This window comes from Vitis vinifera, chromosome 13 (genome assembly GCF_030704535.1).
Source record: "Vitis vinifera cultivar Pinot Noir 40024 chromosome 13, ASM3070453v1".
In the NCBI taxonomy this organism is placed as follows: Eukaryota; Viridiplantae; Streptophyta; class Magnoliopsida; order Vitales; family Vitaceae; genus Vitis; species Vitis vinifera.
In genome coordinates, this window is record NC_081817.1 from 26161040 (window position 1) to 26184043 (window position 23004).

At 31.3% G+C, this 23004-nt stretch overlaps 2 protein-coding genes across 3 annotated transcripts; one reads left to right on the top strand and one right to left on the bottom strand.

The window, feature by feature from the left end:
* LOC100267171 (protein JINGUBANG) lies at positions 1-1940 on the top strand. Its single transcript, XM_002268891.4, has one exon. The coding sequence runs from the start codon at positions 124-126 to the stop codon at positions 1375-1377; it is 1254 nt and encodes a 417-aa protein (XP_002268927.2). The 5' UTR covers positions 1-123; the 3' UTR covers positions 1378-1940.
* A 3141-nt stretch (positions 1941-5081) lies between these two features.
* LOC100261998 (ubiquitin carboxyl-terminal hydrolase 24) lies at positions 5082-11756 on the bottom strand. Of its 2 annotated transcripts, none has more exons than XM_002268938.5 (7): positions 11414-11756; positions 9767-10453; positions 9391-9578; positions 8538-8785; positions 7036-7181; positions 6327-6506; positions 5082-5630 (listed from the first exon to the last, which is right to left on the bottom strand). In XM_002268938.5, exons 1-7 carry the CDS (start codon positions 11435-11437, stop codon positions 5442-5444), a joined length of 1662 nt encoding a protein of 553 aa, XP_002268974.1. In that variant the 5' UTR covers positions 11438-11756; the 3' UTR covers positions 5082-5441. The 2 variants fall into 2 exon arrangements, with proteins under 2 accessions (XP_002268974.1, XP_010645698.1); XM_010647396.3 differs by having other exon boundaries at positions 9767-10456.
* Between the last annotated feature and the right edge of the window lie 11248 nt (positions 11757-23004).

Sequence of the window (23004 nt, forward strand, 5' to 3'; positions counted from 1 at the left end):
ATTTCTTTCTCTCTCTCTTTCTCAAGTCTCAACCAACGTTTAAAAAGTATACCCAGTTCACCTTTCTCACAAACAACCCGTGTCCCCCTCCTCCGCTCCTCCCTCCCTCTCTCTCTCTCTCATATGCTAATGCTCTTCTTTTACTTCCTTCCTATTCAGAACAATACCCTTTTGGTCTCTTCAATGAATTCTTCTAAAACCACACCCTCAACTCCATTGCTGTCTGCAGTAACAAGCAGCAGCAGTGATGGTGATGATGACAGTCCAGTGGAGCGGTATGGGCTAGAAGATGTTGAGTATCAGCTTTCGAGCGTGCCCGTTTGTGGGTTGCCGTCGTACAAATCATTGGCTGTACTTTCAGGCCATGTTGGATCTGTTTCCTGCTTGGCCTTATGTGGGGAGTTCATACTCAGCGCTTCACAAGGGAAAGACATTATAGTGTGGCAGCAGCCTGATCTGAGGCAATTCACCAAGTTTGGACAAGGTGAGGGGTCGGTGAAGGCGCTTGTGACTGTGGGGCACAAGGTGTTTACTGCTCATCAGGATAGTAGAATTAGAGTGTGGAAGGTGTCAAGAAGATCTGAAAATGTGTTCAGGCTTGTGGACACTCTCCCCACTACTAAGGACTATTTGGGGAAGTTTATGAAGCAAAGCAATTATGTACAAACTAGAAGGCATCACAAGCGTCTGTGGATTGAGCATGCTGATAGTATCTCCTGTTTGACAATTTGTAATGGGTTGATTTACTCAGGCTCTTGGGATAAGACTCTCAAGGTCTGGAGGATAGCAGATTTGAAGTGCTTGGAGTCCATAAAGGCTCATGATGATGCCATAAATGGGCTGGTTTCTTGTAAGGGGTTAGTCTATTCAGCATCAGCAGATGGGAAGATTAAGGCTTGGGGGAAGGAGGGAGATAACTCACATTCACTGAAGGGGATCTTGGAGGGCAACAAGGATGTTTCCTTGAATTCAGTGGTGGTTTCAGAGGATGGGAGGGTGGTTTATGGAGGGGGGTCTGATGGGTATGTGATGGAGTGGGAGGGGAGCCTTAAGCTTGATAGTTGGAAGCTGGTTTGTAAGGCTAAGGCACATGAAATGGCTGTTTTGTGTATGTGCCTAATGGAGGAGTTTTTATGCACTGGTTCAGCCGATAAAAGTATTGGTATATGGAGAAGAGATGCTGATGGAGGGCTCTGCAGGGTTGGGATTGTGAGGGGCCATGAAGGGCCAGTCAAGTGCCTGCAAGCATCACCTCATTGTGTTGGTGGTGGGTTCTTGCTCTACAGTGGAAGCCTTGACAGAAGCCTAAGAGTTTGGTGGGTTCCCAAGGACTCTGCCAAAACAGAGGAAAAGAATCATCCTACCATCCAATACTAGGAACATTTTTCAGGTTTGTGAGAGTGATGAAGCACTGATTCCTTTTTTCTGCAGTGCTTCAAAAATCAGTGTCAGGTCCTGTCTATAGTCATAGAGAAGTTCACAAAGATTTGAGTATGGAAGAGAAGAGGCAAAAATTTGAAGCCTCCCTTCAATGTCTTCAAGTTTGGTTTCTGGGTTTGAGTTCTTACAGTGTAGTAGCTTCTAGGACTTGAAAAATGATAAGGGTTTGTGTGAGATCATAGGCATAATAGAAGGAACATGATAGAGTGGTGTGTCTTTTTCACTTCAATACATTTTTTTCTTCTTTTTTTTTTTTTTTTTTGGTTCATTTTTGTGAATTGTAACTAGATTTTTGAAGGGATTCAATTCAATGGAAATAATCAAATAATTCTTGTTACAGCTCTATCTTGTAATTCAGTAAATGTTCATCAATTTTTCTATTCAGAATCCTATGTTTGCTTGAGACAAACTGCAGCCAAACCATATGAGATCCATAGGACAAATATCCATACAACATGGCATTGCTATCCCCCCACCACCCACCAACTGCAGGTGACAAGACAAAGATGATGAAATTAAGGGAAATGTCACCTACTGCAAGAAAAATACATGAACAGACCAAGAACAAACGGTTGGCTTGATGTTCAATTAAGGAATCTTTCCATAAAATATATGGCGGGTTTTCGGTGTTTTCTTCGTTGATCAATGTATTCTTCTCCTTTCATTGCTAGGTAGTTGTGGAATATTTCTTTTACTCATTTGTAAGGAAGCCAAAAGTCCATGCCAAGCAACGGTAACAGGCCCTTTATTAATGTCTCTATCTAGAGTTTTTGAGTCATAGCATCTACTGCACGCTGGTCACATAAAGAAATGATGATCCAAACATCAAAATCATTCTCTACTTTATCCCTTTCTTGGTATCCATTTGTCGGTTGATCCTATTTAGCTGCATGGAGATGATTGAAGATACTTCTATTCTTCTCTGGTCATCTCTGTTTTATTCTATCCTATGGCTCTTTGCAGCACAAAAATTATACTACGCTACAGCTTTGTGGGGCAAAACTTTCAGGATATAGACTAATTCATACCATGTTGAGGCACAAGAATACTGAATTTTCCATGGAAACAAACTGAGAAAGCTCATGGAAAGGATTGGTGTTTGATGGTGGGTCACATAGGAGCTCTAGGTACTAGATTAATTAGGGGCGGCAGATGGATGAGAATCTTCAGATTTCTTCATTATTTGGGTAGCTAGCTATTAACCAAACCACACAATCACTGAGTAGAAATAAAGAAAAAACAAGAGATTTTAATGTGGCTCACAATCAACGTAATCCCTATGTCCATGAACGCACCAACACTCGCAAATCCACTAATCGAAAGAAAAAAAAAAAAGACTCACAATGATGAAGATTCTCCCTCTCTTCTCAATTATGGTGGTACTCTAATTTTTTTTGTTTGAACACAAAACCCTAAATTATAAGAGGGTAAAAAAATACAATAAGGATAAATTCATCAATCAAAAAAATTAAGAAAAAAAGGCAGGGGGACCGCCGCCTTAAATCCTGGCAAGTTGACGACATCCTCTATATAGCACAACAAAACTAATTCAGGTTTCACGATCCAAAATTAATAACTTGGATACTTTGCACAGAACTAGAACCAGGGAATCAAAAAAAAAAAAAAAAAAACACCAACTCATCCTAAAGCAACAGTTTGGCCTGCTGAACTGGTATGCAGGGAACCAACAACTTTCCCATTTTAAAAACACTTCTTTATCTTTCTTTCCGGCCAAACATCAACCCCAGAAGGACGTAAAGAATGGTTCTTTAATTCACATTAAAGGAAACCAGCTACCAACTCAAAGCAACAGCATATAATAGATGCTTATTACCCAAACCACTATTCAAAAATAGTTTATAATCTTGTCTCTTTTGTGTTAAGAAAAACATGTATCTTCTTCTCTATTATGTTACTCCTTACAAAAATGATATCACCCACCCTCTAAATTGGACCACTCTCAGCCTTTTCACCTTGAAAACACCTTAAAAAAAGGGGAGGAAGCAGGCATATCAAGCAAGAAAAACAAAGCTTTAAAGGGATGCAGCCAGCCCACACCCTCTTTCGGAGTAGTTTGCTTTGAACTTTGAGGGACCACAAAAAAGATTGAAGCAACCAGGCTGATTCCTTCGGGAAAAGAATTATTTTTCTAAACCTTGATGATTGAAGTGGGCAGTGAACAAACTGCTTTCTTTAAGAATTTTCAGGGGCAGTTTCCTTGGGATTAATTCATATATATTTAACTCGTGTAAAACGCCTGGATAGTGGGAAACAGAGACGGAAAAAGAGAGGGGGATTAAGAGAAATGAGTGAGGAATGAGATGGGTTTATAAACTGTAGTTTCGAAAAAGGTAAAGGCGTTTATGGCGTGGATTGTCAAGATTGGTTTAAGGGGCGTTTATGGCCTGGAAAAATACTTAATTATGGAAGAGGTGGGAAGAGATGCAGATAAAGAAAGACACCAGACCTACCCTTTTGACCTCTAATAATTTTTTTGCATGAGAAGACAGCTTTAGTTGATAAAATACTTAGAATCAATGTTGCTCCATGATGATATCAAGGGATCTTTGTAGAAAATGGTGTTCCCAACGAAGAGTACATTGAATACTTCCACTGTTGTTTGGTACGCTAGATTAACAATGGGAAAGGAAGTAAACTACATTATTCAGTGAAAAAAAATATATAAAATATCTAATAATTCCGCTTTCACATAGATATTGTACATCCAATAATTCCTTATAACTTTAAAAGGTATTTCTACACACTCAAAAGAAGTTCATCACATGTATAATGCAATAAATTTTTTCTCATATCCGATATAAGATACCATAATCATCCATCGTGCAGACATGATATCCTTATTACATCTTATGAGATTTGTAGTGTTAAGATTGAAGTCATTCTACGTCGGAAGAAGACAAAAAAGAGGGAGTTTTCTTGTGCTATAAAAGGAAACCTTCATTCATATACCATTCATCTCATAAAAAAAAAATCATTATTTTGTAAGTTTTTATGTTCTCTCCTCCTAATTAAGAAATGTTGTAATTTTGTCTTCATAGTGGATTTTTTTTTTTATCTTACCCTTAGAAGTTTCCCTTATAAGAAGGTTTATCATGTAAATACTTTTACCCATTGTTTTATCTATTTTATTTTATCTATTACTTTATTTTCTTTTTATTATTTTATTTTCAAATTATCATTTCATAACATGTGGAAGTCTCACACTAAGGTCGGGAATCAAAAAAAGGAAAAATTTCCTAACACCATATATAAATAATTTTAAAATACTTTCAAAACTAATTCCAATCTCTTTTATATATACCTATTTTTTAAATTTATATAATAATACTATGTTTGTTCTACATGAATAATTTTATTTTTGGTAAATACTTGTTATAAAAATAGTTTAAAAACATTTGGAAAATTAGCAAATCCGAAGGGGAAAGAAAAGTTATGGCGTCTTCAAACCTATGTTTGAATGTGAGGTATGAATGCCAATATAAACTCTTACAACAAAATATAAATTATAAATTACCATCCATCCCAGTGTGTCAAGGTTTTAGAGGGAAAAAGCACTCTCACCAGGCCTTCTTTGGATGAAACAAGAATGCAACAGTAATCCTTTAAAGAACAAAAGGGAATGACATAACATGAAACAACATCTTAATTAGGTTATAAAGAATAACAAGAACTTCAATACATTTTCACATCCTCATCCAAAAATTTTCATAACAGCTGCTTCCTTGGTAGAAAGCTAGAAGAATAACTAAAGTCTACAACCACACCTATCTTAGCACCCTCGCTGGAAAAATATTAAAGCATTTTCACAGGTTTCACCATATGAGGGCTTCAACCGACCCATGGACTCACGAGTGTCCTGGACCTGGACTAGCTGATAAGTGATAATCAAGTCAAATCATTTCCATAATTTACTTGGCAGTGACAAACTTCTCTTTTTGTACAGGGGGGTTATTGAGGGCAAAACTCATTAGTTATATTCTCTATACTTGCTTGTAGAAGAGGACATAAGGGTGCTCATGCAACACCTTGCTTGTGCTAACGACATTGACAGCTGAATCATCAAACCTTAGCCAGTGCCCACTATGGTGACGAGCATCAGTGGTATAATGCCCCTTCGAAGGATCTCTCCCATGGTGAGTAATTGTGGCAACGAGTTCATACTTTCGGCCCTGCAAGAGAAAAGAAAAAGTGTTAAGACACCAGTTTACATCCATGTATTTTCCAAGCTTGGGGGTCAGCTGAAATAGAGCTCCAATATTCCCAGATTTTGTGGATACAACAAAAATAAAGCAATCCCTATGATTTTTAGGTTCACAAGAATAAGTAAAGCTTCATACTCCTATTTCATCATCATATCAGTAAAGCCAGTTTTTCTTTTTCATATATAAATGTCTTTCATGCCAAATATCATCAGCATTCAACGTTTGCCCTTCCCATTGTGAAGAAATACGTAATTTCTCAAAAAAATTATATTATGGTGTTGTTAACCATAAAGATAACAGGATAACACCCTCAAAATGGCAATGCCCATTAATAGCAGCTGCTGTTTTTGAGGCTTTCTGTTCCTCTATTATGTAAGAAAATCCCATTGTATGCAACACATTAGTAATCAATGACAATCTGCCTATGCTGGTTATCATAAAGATGAATGTAATGAATTAACACTTTTCTGGTAGCCAGAGCCAAATAATTCATAGGATGTTGCTGATAAAGTGTGAAAAACATCTTGAAGAAGTAAATACATTAATTTTAGGAAATGACAATGTAGAAGGCAAAAACAGATTGTGATATTTATCATTAGAGACAAGTTCACAACTGATTATCAAGAAATAGTAACTGGAGTCGAGGATGTATGGAAAAATGACCTCAGTAGTTGGAGAGACAAGCAATTCACGGCCCAAGACCAATTCAAGAGGAAAGGTCACAGGCTTATGCAACTTGGTACTGCCTTGGTTTTCATCATAATAAAATCGCATCAGGTGCAATATCATTATCTCGGAAAGTTTCTGAATCTTTACAGATTTGCTGGCAGTCACAAGCCCAGCCTGAAAAAACATCAGCAAACATTAATATTTTAATCAGCAGGAAGTAAGAAGCAATTCATCCTTAGTCCACAGAAAGAGATTACATCAATAGTGGTCATAACACCAAGGCAGTTGTTGATGTTGCATACCATATTTTTTTATTTGTTTCCAATTGGAAAAATATTTATCAGGAACTAAAGCTGGAGAACCCCATTCCCACCCCAACCCTCCCATACAAGAAGAATTTTGTTAGCCTTACAGAGAGAGACTTTTTTTTATAGGTATTTTCCCCCCTTTTTTGTCTTCATTGGGAGTTAAACTTGCAACCTTCCACACACCTATGCCAACCCTTTACCACTTGAGCTAGGCCTCAAGGCACACATGCCTGCACACACACACACACACTTGGGTTTCACCAAACTACTTGCCCATCAAGAGAACCGAGGAAACTAGCATGTAAGATATTCTCTCTACAAAGATAATTGATGTTTCATATGATCATGGCAGATAAAAAGAATATATCAGAAATATAAAAATAAAAAATAATTACCTTGCCAGTTCCTGATGTTCGGTAACCCTCAAGAGTCTCCGGCGCAGAAAACAAGCGAAGTGCATCCTCAATAGTATAGATAGCCTCAGGAAGAATATCGAGGTGGAGCAGGAGAAATGGCTGAACAGTTGCAGAAGCTTTGTTTCCTGCTCCCCATATCAACACAAAACTAGATATCATTAAACTGGAGAAATCCACAATCAAGACAAAGGATGCTCAAGCACATAAACTCATCCACAAAAAAAACTAATACATTTAGCTGGGTTCAGAATGCCTTTTAAAGTTTCAAAAATATTTTCAAACTTAGATATTTTAAGATACTACTAGTTAGCTGGTCATTAAAGCTGAGATTTTAGCCGGTTTAAAAGGTCTGATGGAGGTGACATCCTAAAGGGCATCAATTCTATGAAAGGAATAAGGCAATTGCTAAATCTTATGTTTCAGGATGCAAGAGAGAACCTTGGAGATTGGATGGTTGGGTTCATAAATCATTGATCTTTCAAGATGTTTGGATTGTTTTTTTCCTTTTTTTCCCCTCTTTTTAAAATTTTTATGGACATGCTTGGATTGCCCTTTCCCTCATATGACAAGAGAGGCCAACCAGGTTGCAGACCATATGGCTGAACTTCAAGCTCTGTCCCAGGAATTATATTGTTGGGTATTGCCCCAAGTTTGTTGTTGTTGGTTTCTTTTTTTTCTTTTTTTTTATTTCACCAACCATGTGTGTACCGTTGTGGGCGTTTTTTGAGGTTTCTTACTCCTTTACAGTCTATGTATTAAGCTTGGCTTGAAGGATAGCCCATCGTTCCAGCACTTTTTCAACATCAATGAAGTTTATACTTATAGGGGGGAGGAAAGGAAAAGGGTTCCCAAGGGGTCCAACAATACTTCATAGGACACACTAGGTGTGGAGTAGAATTCTTGCAGCAAATTATCTAGAAGCATGAGAGAGCAGGATTATCTGATCAAAACTAAATTAATTAATTAAAAGTAGAATTCTTGCAGCAATACATTTCTTTTTCTTTTTCTTTTCTCAAATCAAATTCTATATCCACATGACATTTCCTTGGTGCAAGCTCCAAGTAAACAGATTGTTAGTTATGCCCTCAAGAAGCATTATCAAGCTTAGAGCAACATAACTAGCAAACCAAATTCCAGATTCTGTTTGCAGGTGAACTTGTTAGAATCATGGCCACTTCCTAATATGGCAACATATATTCTAAGCAGATGTTCCAGATAATTTACACAAAAAGACATTATGAAATAACATTAACATTGATATAATTAAATTAATAAAAAAAAATGATCATGAAAACAGAACAACTCAACATGATCTCCATGAAAACCCATTTTTCTTGTATATACTGTTGAGAGAAGCAAACAAGTTGAAACCCAAGATGCATCAAGCATCCAAGGGTTACAACACATACAACACTCACAGCCAGAAAGAAAAAGGACAAAACCCCTCCAGTGCAACAAAGTTGGATCAATTATTGGCTTACCTCTTGCCTTCACAACACTTCTCAATTGTCCTCCAAAAATTTTACTTAGTTCTGAAGGAACAAAACTCTGTGTTCTTGTCACTGCAGATTTGTTCTTTGGGCCAACTGTCTCCCATTCATCATCTTCTGCAGAAGAAACTAGTGATGATTTCCCCCCATTTAAATTTGAAAAGAACCCTTCAAGTTTAAGTAATTCATCGTGCATTTGATCCATGACAAAGCTTAAAAACTCCTGAGCATCTTCCTGCCTGAAAAGGTTGAGAATGTTTACAATGCAAATTCCAATACAACCACAATCATTTTTTAGATGTTTTGAATGATAATAAGGATATTTTGTTGCCTAATAAACAAAAACTTCTCAAAAATTTTACTTTATGATGACCTATCCAGGTCAACAGTGTTTACTCCTTCCATGGACTCATATTAGTTACCACCAACTAGAGTAAAGGACAAAGGAAAAAGAGAGCAACCATTTCTTAAGTATGTACTAGGAGCATAACTTACCTTTTCTTTCTTGGGTGCAGTAAAATTTATCCAAAAGAAGGCAAAATCAGAGTACACAAGAAGTCTAACAATAGGTAGAACATGTTACTAATCCATACCTCAAAGTGAGAGAACTTGGAAAAGAAACAAAATAAAATGGCAGTAATGGACTTGAAGAATGATGAATAGATAAAAGGTTCTCAAGATAAGAATAAAATTCATATTTATACAAGGAACAATTTTATTCACTGTCTTCAACCACATAAAATTAAAAAGTGCATGAAAAAACAAAAGGCATAAGCTGAAGTACTCACAAAGGCCAGGGTCTAAACATTAAGTAGAAAAGGGAAAAGTGTGTTTGAACACAAACCTTGGCCTGCCTGATATCTTATTTGGCACATCTGGGGTAAAATTTTTAAGAACACCTTCGAACATAGCAGGGCTGAAAGGCCTTCCAGTCTCAACGCCATTCAAATCCTTCTTCTTTAAACTCAAATCAGTGGGCATGTCAAATTCAGAGACAAACTCTGCAAATGCAGTTAATGTCGGATAGCCAACCTATAAACCAAAGTTCAAAATGGGCAAATTATTAATGAGTACCTTCAAATAAATATTATCAAGGAAAAACCAACAAAACCTTCAAATAAGAATTGGTCTCTGCTATAATTTATTAATACCATAAGTATCAATACAACGACATAAACATACACAAGGAAGCAATATATGAATGTATCAAAAGAACAAACCTTGGGGATGTCGCGAATCCTTAGTTCCTGCAATAGCTGAATAAAAGGAGTACATGATAAAAGTGCCTGTAAAGTTGCATTGAGAAAGCATAAGTTTCCCGAGTTAATTAAACCCCGAGGCAGTAAGTTTTTAACAGCTGGAGCAGGTCCATTAGGTGCCTTCAAGATCTCCTTTTTGAGAGGCACAAATGTTGATGAATCATCAATAGTCCCATTCAGATCTCTTTCCTTTGAGCATTCTTCCTCAACAACATGCGATTCCAGACTCTGAAATTGATTCAGATGTTCTTTATTCTGGGATAGACACAAAGAATCTAAGTTGAACCTATCTGGGTTCAGTTCATTCACAACACCATTACCGAGTGGAGAGCTGTGTGTAAAATCGTGAACTCCACCATTTTCTTTAGGAGTTCCAGCGGCTTCTGAAGAGAGTTTATTTACTCCATCTACACTTTTGGTTTCGTCATCCTTCTTAAGCAAATTTGAGGAACAGAAATCTATTGGCCCTTTTGAAGAATCAGCCTGTCTGCACAATTCATTGCCAACACTAGCCAAAGCTCTACCAGTCACAAAATCAACTGAACCAAATTGCAACTCTTTCTTTGCTGCAGGCTTTTCAGCATTCCCAGATGGCAGCCTTAGCAATGACCTGGTTTCATCTTCAGTAAATGAACCAAACAGTAGTAACTGCTACAAAGAAAAAGGCAACAAGATTCAATAGTGCATTTATGAAGAGGCGGAGAAGATACATAAGGCCTTGATCATCATAAGAAAAAAGTGTAAAGCAAAAGTTTGAAACAAAGTAATTCTAATACTATTACTGCAACGACAGGGACAAATCAATGGAACAGGGGTTCTTAATGCAGATTCGGTTTATACAATGATCTGTCGGTTTATACGATTTTTCATCCCTTGATATTAGATTCAATTAAATTCCTGTGCACACAAATTATTTGGCAGGATTAACAAATAGATACAAACTGGTTCTTGTCTGCAATGGTATATTTACATAGTGAAAGCCCTTGGAATGTAACAAAAGAACAATGTTTTAGGCACACCCACAACTTACACCTTTTAAGGGATTGGCAATGAGCATCAGATCCCAAACTCCACCACCCAGCACCAAAAGTTAAACGAACTTATCAAACTAGTCTATTATCCTCTAGATATTGAAATTCAGTTTGTATCCAGTATGCATGAATGCTATAATTACAGGTTAATTATAGCATTAGATGACCCTCTGAATGTAAACAAACAATCCCATTAAAGGCATTAACCCACAATCACTAGACCCATCAGCTTCTAATCGAATCTTCCTGCCATTAAACTTCACAATAGCAATCACACAAATAGTCAAAACCATCAAGAACTAAAAACGCCCATAAGTTTTTAACTCATCCATGAATGAATCCAAAATTAAAAACTGCAAACTCCCTATTACTTCTTCAATCAAAGTTCAAAGTACGATGATAATTCCAACCACCAATCAACCAAATCTCTCTCATATAATCAAAATCCTCAAAATTCATATCCCAATCGTGCCTCCAATTAAACCCCATAATACGAGTCACCCAACACCCAATGAATAACAGAGAACCCAAAAAAGTTACTAATTTTTCAAAACATAATTAAAACTGCAGCACCCACCTTAGAATCACTCATTTTGTGCATGAGAATCGAATATTCAAACGCGAAACCCTCGATCCGAATGTAGATATATGGGGATATAATCGTATAGATGAGTCAAAAACTAGGGTTTGTGGCCTAGTTGGATATAGAACATGAGAGAGCGAGAGGTCGATTGAAGACATGAAAAGATGAGAAACGGCGCAGAAAGAGTGAATATAATGAGACTGAAGATGAAGAATTGAGGGAAAATTGGGAGAAAACAGTGGAGTAGAGGAATTTGTGAGCGGATAGGAGCATAGACTGTAGAGAGAGCAACTGAGTTTGAGTTGGGTTAGGTTAGGGTTAGGGATCTTTCCATCTTTCTATATATATTATCATATTTAATAAGTTTTTTTTTTAGAAATTAAATTAGAAGTCAAAATAAATAAATATTTTTAAAAAAATTAAAAATTTAAAAATAAAAAAAAAATCAGCAAAAAACTTCAGATGAAAGAATTATTTTTTATTAAGTGGTGTTTATTTAATTAAAAATAAAAGAAATTTTTGTGATTTTAAATTTATGATCAGAGGTGGTTCGATGATTTTTAAAGACCCAAACAGATCGTGAGCCGGGCTGAGCTGGGCCATGCCAACAAGGACACGAGGCCCATTTAGGCTGGGTCGAGGCAACCTATCATCTATCTTTTTTTCTTTTTTTTATAAATAAGTACAAAAATTTATGGATGTCACCATTATATATATTAAATATTTCCAATATTTATTAAAAATATTTAATATAACCATTGATTATAACCCTACAAATTAAACCAAGGTTGGTAAACATCCATGATTTTGTAATTCTCTTTTTTTTTTTAATTTTTTCCTATTTTTGTTTTTTATTTTAATATATTACTAACACGACTATAATATATCAAACCTTGCCAATTCAAACAATTTTCCTTTGAAGTTTTATATTAAAAGTATATTGATGAGAGTTGGGGGTATGACAATGTTGCTCTAAGCCCGATAGATGGGTCATTTAAATAATAGTGGTAGAATGTTATAAAAAGCTTAATCCATTTTTATTGGACATTAATTGATTTTTAAATGAGATGATCAAAGTTTAATCCAAAATTGTTATTAGAGTCAAATCATGGGTTTACTCAATGGAAACATCATGTTAAGGCGAGAGATTGCCGGGAGTGTAATAATAACTATCAAAGAGTTAAGAAATCAACAACCAGTAGATAAAGGTAATTATGAATATATATAGTTCAATATATTCAAGAATCATGTAAAATTTCCTTATAAATTACAAATCAAATGATGTTATATTAATTATTAAGTAAAACACGTAAGCTTAAAAAAAGTATGGAGATCAATCTTCAACAAATCAGCTCAAGTAATAAATTCATAGATTTATTGACAAAAGCTCTATTTATTATAGCATTTAAAAAGCTCATACGTAATAGTGGAACGTGAGGATTTAAGGAACTTCAAACCATAAATATGCTTACACATGGGGGAGCAAATTAATAAGAATTTAATGCATTGTACTTTTCTTCTTTCTTTTTTTTTCTTTTGTCCAAATCATTGGGTTTTATAGATAAAGTTTTTATCAAGATAGTTGTAACCAATATTTCGGTTCACAGTTCATTGATCGGATCACGGTCAAACAGGTAACATCATAAATAATAATTTATATATTATATAAGATTTTAAATAATTATAAGAAATTAAAATTATATATAATTAAAAATTTTAATAATATTTTATTTTTATATTTGACATATCAAATTAAACGATGAAGAGAAATATAAATATATTAATATTTTAAATTTTATTAAATAGAACATTTATAATATTTAAATATAAAGATATACTTAAAATATAAAAAAATTATAATATTTAATTTTATTTGCATGTCTTTTGTATTTTATTATTTTAAAATTATTATATTAATTAATTTATATATTTTTTTAATTACATTATATAATTATTATAAAAATAAATGTGAAAGTGTTTTATACTTTTATATAATAAAAATTTGAAAAAAAAATATTAATTTTGTTATATATTTTTATTTGCAAATATAATAGAATGAAGAAGTTTATTGTTTAATAGTTAAGCTTCAATTTTTACACCTAATGGTCCTAAGCTTGCAAAAAAAAAATTCTTCTCACTTACTGATCCCACATCGAAAATGGATAAAAAAATATATAGGGATTGTGAGATATAAAAGACATACAAGAATCATTAACTTGTAAGACTAAAAGCTTATTGGGTTTTACGACAAATGGATCAGATAGGTTCCTCGTAGAGTGATCCAATTCCTTTAGGAAATGTTGTCGTTTTGATGCAAAATGCATTAAAATGTTTTTTTGGCTTAAAAAAAAATTGTTTAACAAGCCAATTCATTTGGTCCGATCGACAGTTTGTCCTATCAAACCGCCAGTTCAACCGGTCCGACCGTAGATTCAACTAGTTCGACCACTTGGTCGACTCAATTAGCCGGATCAAACCGGAATCATGATCAATCGGTCAGACTGACTGATCCAATCTAATTTTTAAAACCATGGTTGCAACAACCTAAAAGTATTGAAAGAATATTATTTATTTTTTTTATCAAGTTTTTTCTTAGAGTTTTTCCTAATAAACTTTTAATAAGGGATATTCTAAAATGATTAACATGTTGGCATCTTGGATCTAAGCAACAAAAGCAAAACCATTTTTTCAAAAATATTGATTTTTAGGGTCAAAGTACCAACCTTTAGGTATGGATGTTCTCAAACCTTAAATTCTAAGTGTTGAAAGCAACCTTGAAGTTGTCGGAGGTCTCGTAAACCCATAATATTTCGTTCAATGACTTAACATTGTTCTTGACACACTTCAAATGGGAAGGAAAGAAGGGTAAAGATTATGACTTTCTCTCTCTCTTTAGATAATGGAAGATGATAGAAGTGATGGAAACCTTAACCCTTATGAAGTATTTATAAGGTTCTAACTGGGTTTAAGTGACTTGAGCCCACATGGACTTGGGTCACTTAATTTATCTCAAATTGGGTCATAATTGATTAATTAACCTAATAGAGTCTCCTAATTAATCAGTTAGTTCAATCTAGAGACCTTGTTTACTTATCCTTATACAATTTTATGTAATTACCAAAACACTTTTATGCACAAAAGTGAACCTAAAATTAATCTGATCCTCATAACCTATGCAAAAAGGTATACAAGCTCAAAAATGAGACCATTGAGATTCATAGGAGTACTAGCTCATTCAAAATCCAATTTTGAAGTTGATTTAACATCCCACTACAAATAATAAACTAAACTTTAGTATCATATATAAAAAACAACGAAACACTGTATGTTTAGGTTCATTGTGTGCAGTCTTCCCATGAACCAGTGTTCGCAGCCTAACAAGATGAAAACTATCAATCTTTCAAGACTATCTCTACTATCATTGACTTATAGATCTTTTTTTATTGTGTATTCAACTGATATGTCTTAAGTTTCAAAAAGTTTATGTCAAGTTCTACTTAAGGAATTATTATGATCATAATTTCCATGAACACACTTCCTTAGGATCACTCAAAAAGACATATTGTTTCAATCTCATGATATAATATGGTATCCCTATTGAGAGTACCTATTGCTACCAACTTCCATCAATAATGACTCAATCTATAAGTAATATATAATCAATTTACAATCTCACTCATAGCCATGGTTCAAAATCGTGGTATCGGTCATTGACTCGGAGGGTCATGAGGCATATCAGTCTCGGTGTCTCAGTTCGATATTAGACGATACGCAAAATAAGATAATTAGAAATTTCAAAAATTATAAAAATATTATATAAATTAAAAAAATAGATATAATTGAATAAGCTGAAAATTTTAATAAAACAAATTTGTTTTTCACATTTAGCTCAAAATTATTCGTGATAATATTAAAAATTGAGGATTTAATTCTCACCTTACCATATAAACACTTTAATTTATCATTGAACCTCATCCATACCTTTCATATCATTTTACTTTAGCAAATCGGGAACCAATTCTCCTAATATGTTACTATTAAATCATATCTCATAAATTCATATAAAAGGCATTTTTTACTTTACTAATTTGAGTTTCTCTCACCCTCGCACACCACCATTGCTATCAAGAGTCAAGACCCACAACACCACCTGCAATTGCAAATTTGCAACTGTGCAAGACCCTACACGGGAGGGGGAGCAATCTGACTGTAAGGGGGTTGTCTTGTTGATGTCGCCAGTGAAAGATTCAGTCCACTTGATGAGTCACCACTGTTGACACCAAAGCTCCACCCTCCGGTAATGCTCAATTTTGAGGAAAATCAGGTAAGTAAATCCTAAATCATGCCCTCATCCTTCGATGGTTTCTCTGCTTATTTCCGAACTGGTCACGGGTTGGGTTTTTTCTTCTTCATCTTCTTTGATATTCTCATTGATGGTTTAAAATTTCAGAATAGGTGTTTGCTTTTGAAAGGACAATCTGATTTTATTTTTTTTCTATAACCTAATCGAGTTAACTCGGAAACTCAGACGAGTCAGCTGAGTCTTACCGATTCCTAATTGAGTTTGTGCATAATACTATATCTAGTATCGATCTCATCGCGGCAAGTGTCGAGGCGGATACGACTTGGCCAAGTTGTATCGGACTCAGCTGATACTTTGAACCCTTCTCATAGGTCAAAGTAAGTCATTACTAACTTTAGCAAAAACTCAATATTCTTTCAAGTTGAGAGACAATACAATGAAGCAGTTTGGTGAAGTCATAACTACTCGATAACATTATATATATAAACAAAATATTATAAATAAAATTATTTGTAGGAAATATTAAAAAAAAATGAAAAATTTTCAAATTCCTAAACAAAATATTGTTTTAGAAAAACAAACTATTTTTTAAGAATTGTTTTTCAAAACATTCCATACAAAGCCTTAACTTCAATCTCACTTTTCTCCATTTACACAAATTTACATATTTAAATGCTAAAAATACCACTTTTCTAAATCAATTAATGAAAATTATGTCTTTGATCGGAAATAAATTATTTCTATACACAAAATTATTGTCAACACTAATTTAAAATAGTCTCTCAAGTTAAATAAAAAATATTATATTAGTTTATGTTTTTGTAAAATGTCTCAAAAAAATTTGAGGTTACCATCATCCACTGGAAAATTATTTCTTCATCTTATTTAAGAAAAATCCTACTAAAAGTATTTTCTTCACTATCATTCTGTCCAAAAAAATTATAGTTTGTTTTATAATTGTTTTCGAAAATAGTTTACTATTCTTTAGAACTAAAAAAAATCACAAAACATATTTGATAACTAAAAAATAAAAAATAATATGTTTTCGGATAACATTTTTTAATTGTTTTTATTTATTTATGATAATTGTTTTAAAAAATAATTATAGACATATGAAGAACGATTAAAAATAAAGTATTACATATAAAAGTTATTTTTAAAACATATTTAAAAATATAGAAAATACGTTAAAAATAGTTTAGGTTTCAAACTAATATTTATTTTACAAAATATCATAAAATGATTTAAAAAAATTATTATCAAAATCTCTTTTTTAGAACCATTTTAAAAAAATAATTACTAAACAGAACCTTAAGCCTAGTATGGTAACTGTTTTCAAAAACAATTCTAAAAAACATAATTTGAAAATAGTTTTGTAAAACTATTCTATGATGTTTTGTATAACAAAAATCTATTTTAGAACCTAAAATATTTTTTAACATGTTTTTAATATATTTTAAAAATAATTTTTATATTTAATATTTTATTTTTAATCATCCTATACTTATATATTTATTTTCTATAACGGTAATAAGAAAATAAATAAAAACAATATAAAATAACTAAAAGTTGTTATCTGAAAACACTTTATTTTATGTTCTTAAGAACAGAAAACAAAAAACAATTTTTGATTGTGAAATGCATTTCTTGTTTTTTTGTTTTGAGAACAAAAAATTATTCTAAAAAATAGTTACCAAATATGCCTTATTCTCTGGACAAAAAAAAGTTTTCAAATGGGGCTTTGTTCATATTTTAACTAAAATGAATCATTTTAAAACCTACCCAAATAAATAAAGCGAATAAATAAAATAAATAGCAGGTTTCGGAGTATTGCTAACCCTCGCCTTAGTCGTCCCCAAAATGAGTGTTCTCTCAAGTGAAGAAATAGTGGGTTTCAAAAATGGCTGTGAAATGACGATAGTGGTATGTGTTTTTTGTTTTTGTTTTTGTTGCTTTCCTTTTCCTTCTGTCATCTTTTCTTCCTCCCTTTCACTTTTCTTTCACTTCTCCACCTAACTATTCCCATTCTGTTCCTCGTACTCCATCTGCGGGTCATCATTTCCATTTTATTTATCTTATTAAAATTAAAAAATATTAAAAATTAGAAGGTCAATTGAAAATTAAATTAAATTAAATTTTAAAAATTAAATTTGATAAACAAAAACAATTAAAAGCTAAAAAAATTAACTATTAAATATTAGATTAAAAATTAAAAGCAAAGAATTGATGGCTTAAATTTGAAATTTAAAAATAAAAACTATATAAATAAATATCACATAAATAATGGAAATGATGAATACTTTCTCACTATTTCAATTATTTTAGACAAAAATATATCTTGGAATATCACGTAACTATAATACCCCTTTGAATCTTATTAGTAAATTTATAATGATTCATAAGTTCTATGACTCGAAAACATTTATATTTTGGTATGAACAACTTTCTTATTTGAGATTCTCTATGATGTGTCGTATCATTAAAAAAATTCTCATGAAATTTTTTATCATAGACTTAATATTAGTTGAAACCAATGTTAATACTATATTAGGTTTTGTCAACTTGATTCAAGGCTCCAAAACAGTAACTATTATGTTATCCAGTGGAACTAAATTTCACATCATTGATGCTCTATATTCTATCCAATTTAATATACAACTATTTAGTTTCAAAGATCTTAAATAGATATCATACTGAAACTATAAATAATGGAAATGATGAATACTTTCTCACTACTTCAATTATTTTAGACAAAAGTATATTTTGGAATATCACGTAACTATCATACCATTTGAATCTTATATGGTAACTTCATTTATATTTTGGCATGAACAACTTTGTCATTTGAGATTCTCTATGATGTATCGTATCATTAAAAAAGTTCTCTTAGGCATCCTTTAAAGAACTAGAAGATCCTATTGTTCAATTATTACAATTATGTTTACCTATTTCTAAGAAAACTACATACTAAACCATTTTTTATCAAGATTGTATTTGAATCCCTAACCTTTCAATAGCATATTCAAGGGGACATTTGCAAGTCTATTCACCCATTTATTAGCCCATTTCTTTCTTTTATAGTTTGAATTGATGCCTTAACAAGGTGGTCTCATATTTATCTTCTTTTGACTTGTAACATGTCTTTGTTAGGTTATTTGCTCAAATAATCCAACTCAAATTAAATATGTCAATTGGTATAGATGTTGAGCATCCTATTGCTCATACGAATATTCAGTGCCAATTACTTAAATCTCTTAATTATCAAGTATATGTAGTTGAATGCCCAATCACTCCTCTTGTGTTACATAGTTACCTCTTTCTACTTAGGGACATGTTATTCTCTATGCTATAACTTTAATTTGCATCTAATGACCCACAACTAATCTTGAGTTTTCATGTTTACAGCTTGCGCATTCGAGAAAGATATTGGTCAAAATAATGCTATTATTGATTTTTTTTTTCTTTCAAGTGGCTATTAATATCATAGAAAATGATAACGGGTCAAAAACCACAAACTATTGACAATTACTCAAAATAGAAATGATTAACCAAAATGGAAAGAAACAATTCAAATAATGTTAAATACATTAGTAGAACAAAAAGTATTTAGACCTATAATCCAAATATCTATAAACATAAAGTCTATTAGTTATAAATGAGTCTTTGTATGAAAATGTAATGAAAATTATAACATCAAAAGATATAAAATATGATTTGCTAATCAAGGTTGTTCACAAAGAACTAGTATAAACTACACAAAAATATGTTCCCCTATTATAAACAAAATCACATTTCAATATTTGATAATTCCAGTAGTCTCGAAAATATTGGATACGTTTCTCATGGATGTTGTTGAAGTTGATTTATATATATCCATACACTACAACATATATATGAAAATCCCTAAATGATTCAAAATTCCTACAACAACCAATTCAAAACCTTGTAAGATATACTCAATCAAAGAACAATGATCATTCTATGAATTAAAGCAATCCAACCGCAAGGGGTATAATGGTCAAAGCAAGATGTATCCATTAAAAAAAAATGATATATGAATAATTCAATTTGCATGTGTTTTTATCAAACAATCAAAAACTGACTTTTTATAATTGTAGTGCGCAAATAATTTGAACCTTGAGAACTTACAAAAACAACTGCTTATTTAAAGAATGAATTTGAAATAAAATATTTTGAAAAATAAAATATTTCTTAGCTTGTAAATCAAGCATTTTTTGAATGAATTATTACTCCATCAATCGACATATATAAAGAAAGTTATGAAACACTTTCATATGAATAAATCACATTCATTTAACTCCTTTATGATTATTGTTCACTTGTAGTAAGCAAGTTTTGTTCTAAGAAGAAAATGAAGAATTATTACTTTGTCCAAAATTTCCATATTTCAATGCAATTAATATGTTGATATATCTTGAAAATTATAAACGAATAAACACAAAATTTTATGTTAATTTGCTACCATTCTACTTCAACTTAAAGACATTAGAAGAAAATCAAACATATACTACGACATTTTCATGGAACAATTAACATGAGTTTATTTTATTTAAAAGAATCAAAATTGTGATTGCTTGAATATATGTGCAGAATTATTCACAAAGGCCCTATCTATTGCAACATGGGAGAAACTCATATATAATATCATAATGTAATGATTCAAAGACTTCTAAACTAAATTACTAAAAAGAGTATAATCATGTGTGCATGAGGGGGTTACAAATAAAGATGTAACTTCACTACACAATAATTCAAAGTTTTGTCCTTACCATTTTTATTAACAAAGTTTTTAATGAGGTAGTCTTAAACGGTCCAAAAATATCGAAAGAATATGATACTATTTTCCTAAACTAATGTTTTTCCCATATGGCCCTTTTTAGTAATTGATCATCATGGTGCATTAAAATTGTAATTGGAGTTAGTAGAAGATAACAAAATCATCTATGTGGAAATTTAAATTATTTGCAAAGTGATTTAATATAATTTATTACCCTTATGACTTATTTTTCTTCTCAAAAAAATATTTAAAGAAGATTTTTAAAATCATTTTTAAAAAGTTTTTTTTTTTTTTGCCCTCTTTTTCAAAATCACTATCAATTTATTTATTTATTTTACTTAAAAAATCAAATATAAAAAAGAAAAGAAATTAAAGTGAATTTTTGAGAGACATAAAATCAAATTCAATTATTAAATTGGTCTACTTTTCATTTACCTTATTGAAAAGCACTAAAACACATACAAGGACTAAACAATTCAAATTGACAACTTGTTACCTAATGATGAATCTTTGCAAAATATTTTTGTTGTTATTTGAACAAACCCTAAAAGAGTGGACAGATATATGTAGTGACAAATCCAATGGTCCTTGCTATTAGTAATATTTGATTAGGAAATCTTGGAGGAGATAACAAAGCCGCTTTAATTAAAAAAAAAGTGCTTTGGACTTGGTAAAAGCTAAGAAAAGCAGTTGTACATTTAATACGTCCAAGAACGCAAGCAATCTTTTGATATTGCATCTATAAAATTAAACATATAGCATGTGCCATGTGATATTTTCGTTTTAATTATTCCAACCAATCATTTGAGGAACCAAAGCTTAAGATTCTTCTCCATTTTTTTTAACTACTTTGAGGGAAAATGAAAAATGAACATTTTTTTTTTCAAATTTATTTCTCCTATTTACTTTATTATAAAATTTTAAATGTTATTTTTATTTTATTTTCTTTAAGGTTATGATTGGTTTTTGGAAAGTACGAGGGAAAGAAAATAGATTAAAAAAGTGAAAGAAAAAAAAAAGTGAAGGAAAATAAAAAAATAAAATCAAAATTAATAAATTATTATTATATATTTCTTTGAATTTATTCTACTTATTTTCCTCCATGATATAAAGATTATATAATTTTAAAATGTATAAATTTTTAATTAATTTTAATTATATTTAATTTTCTTTCATATTTTTTTATAGTGAAATCAAATATGAGAAAATAATTTTTTTAACATTTTTTTTCTTTCTTCAATACTTTCCGGAATCAAACATAACATAAGGTTATGTTTGGTTTTCAAAAAGTTTGAAGGAAAATGTGACGGAAATAAAATAAAGAAAAATAAAAATAAATTTAAACTCAAATAAACTATTTTTTTATAATAATCTATTCATTTACTAATTTTAATTATATTTTACTTTATTTAATATTTTTATGGTAAAACAAAATATGAAAAAAAAATCATTTTTCTTAATATATATATATATTTTCTTAATACTTTTCAGACATATTGTAACATTTTTCAAATTGGATTTCTTTCTAAATTTTTGTGTCTATATTTCTCATTATCCAAATAGAGTCAAAGGTTGCATAGTTTTTTTTTTTTTTTTTCATTAAAAAAATAATAGTTTTAAAAAAATTGAGGCTCAAATTTCAAAAAATTTAAAATTAAGATAAACATATATAGAAATTTTTATTTTTAGTTTTTAAAATTAGAGAGTGGATTCAAATGGATAGAAATGATTTGCATATTTTATCTTTTTATCAAAAATTAAAATAAACAAAACACTAAAATTTAATGGTTGCTCTCTTGGAAATGAAACTTAATTAATGATATCTAATGTCAAGAATATTTCTTCAAATAATTTCTTGGAATAATTGAGCTAGACGAATGAGATCCTCAAATGAGATTTTTATCCACCTTAAAATAGGTAAAATTCAATACTTTGATATTATAGATGAAAAGAGCTTTTTAAGAAAGCGTTTTTAAAAATGGAAATAATGAAATCCCACATCATATTTGGATTATTTTCTTTTTTTTCAAAATATCCAATTCTTAAATGTAAAAAAAAAAAAATCATTAATATTTTCTAAAAATAATTATTTTTATAAAATATTGAAAAAAATAATAATAATTTAAAAACATGGTCTCATTGTTATATTTATGTATTTAACTTTTTATCCACCTTAAAATAGGCAAAAAAAAAAAATCAAAACTTTAATATTGAAAATGGAAAGAGTTTTTTAAGATTTTTTTTTTATAAATGGAAATAATTAACATAGAGGATCTCACATCTTATTAAGATGATTTTCTTTTATCAAAATATCCCATCCTTAAATGTAAAAATAAAAATAAAATTCATGGGATATTTTTCAAAATAAATTTAAAAAAAAAACATGTTACATGTTATTCCATATATATATATATATTGGATGTTGTCACCTTGACTTTTTATCTCTGTAAATAATTCAAAATAAATGGTGTTGTTTATTTTTTA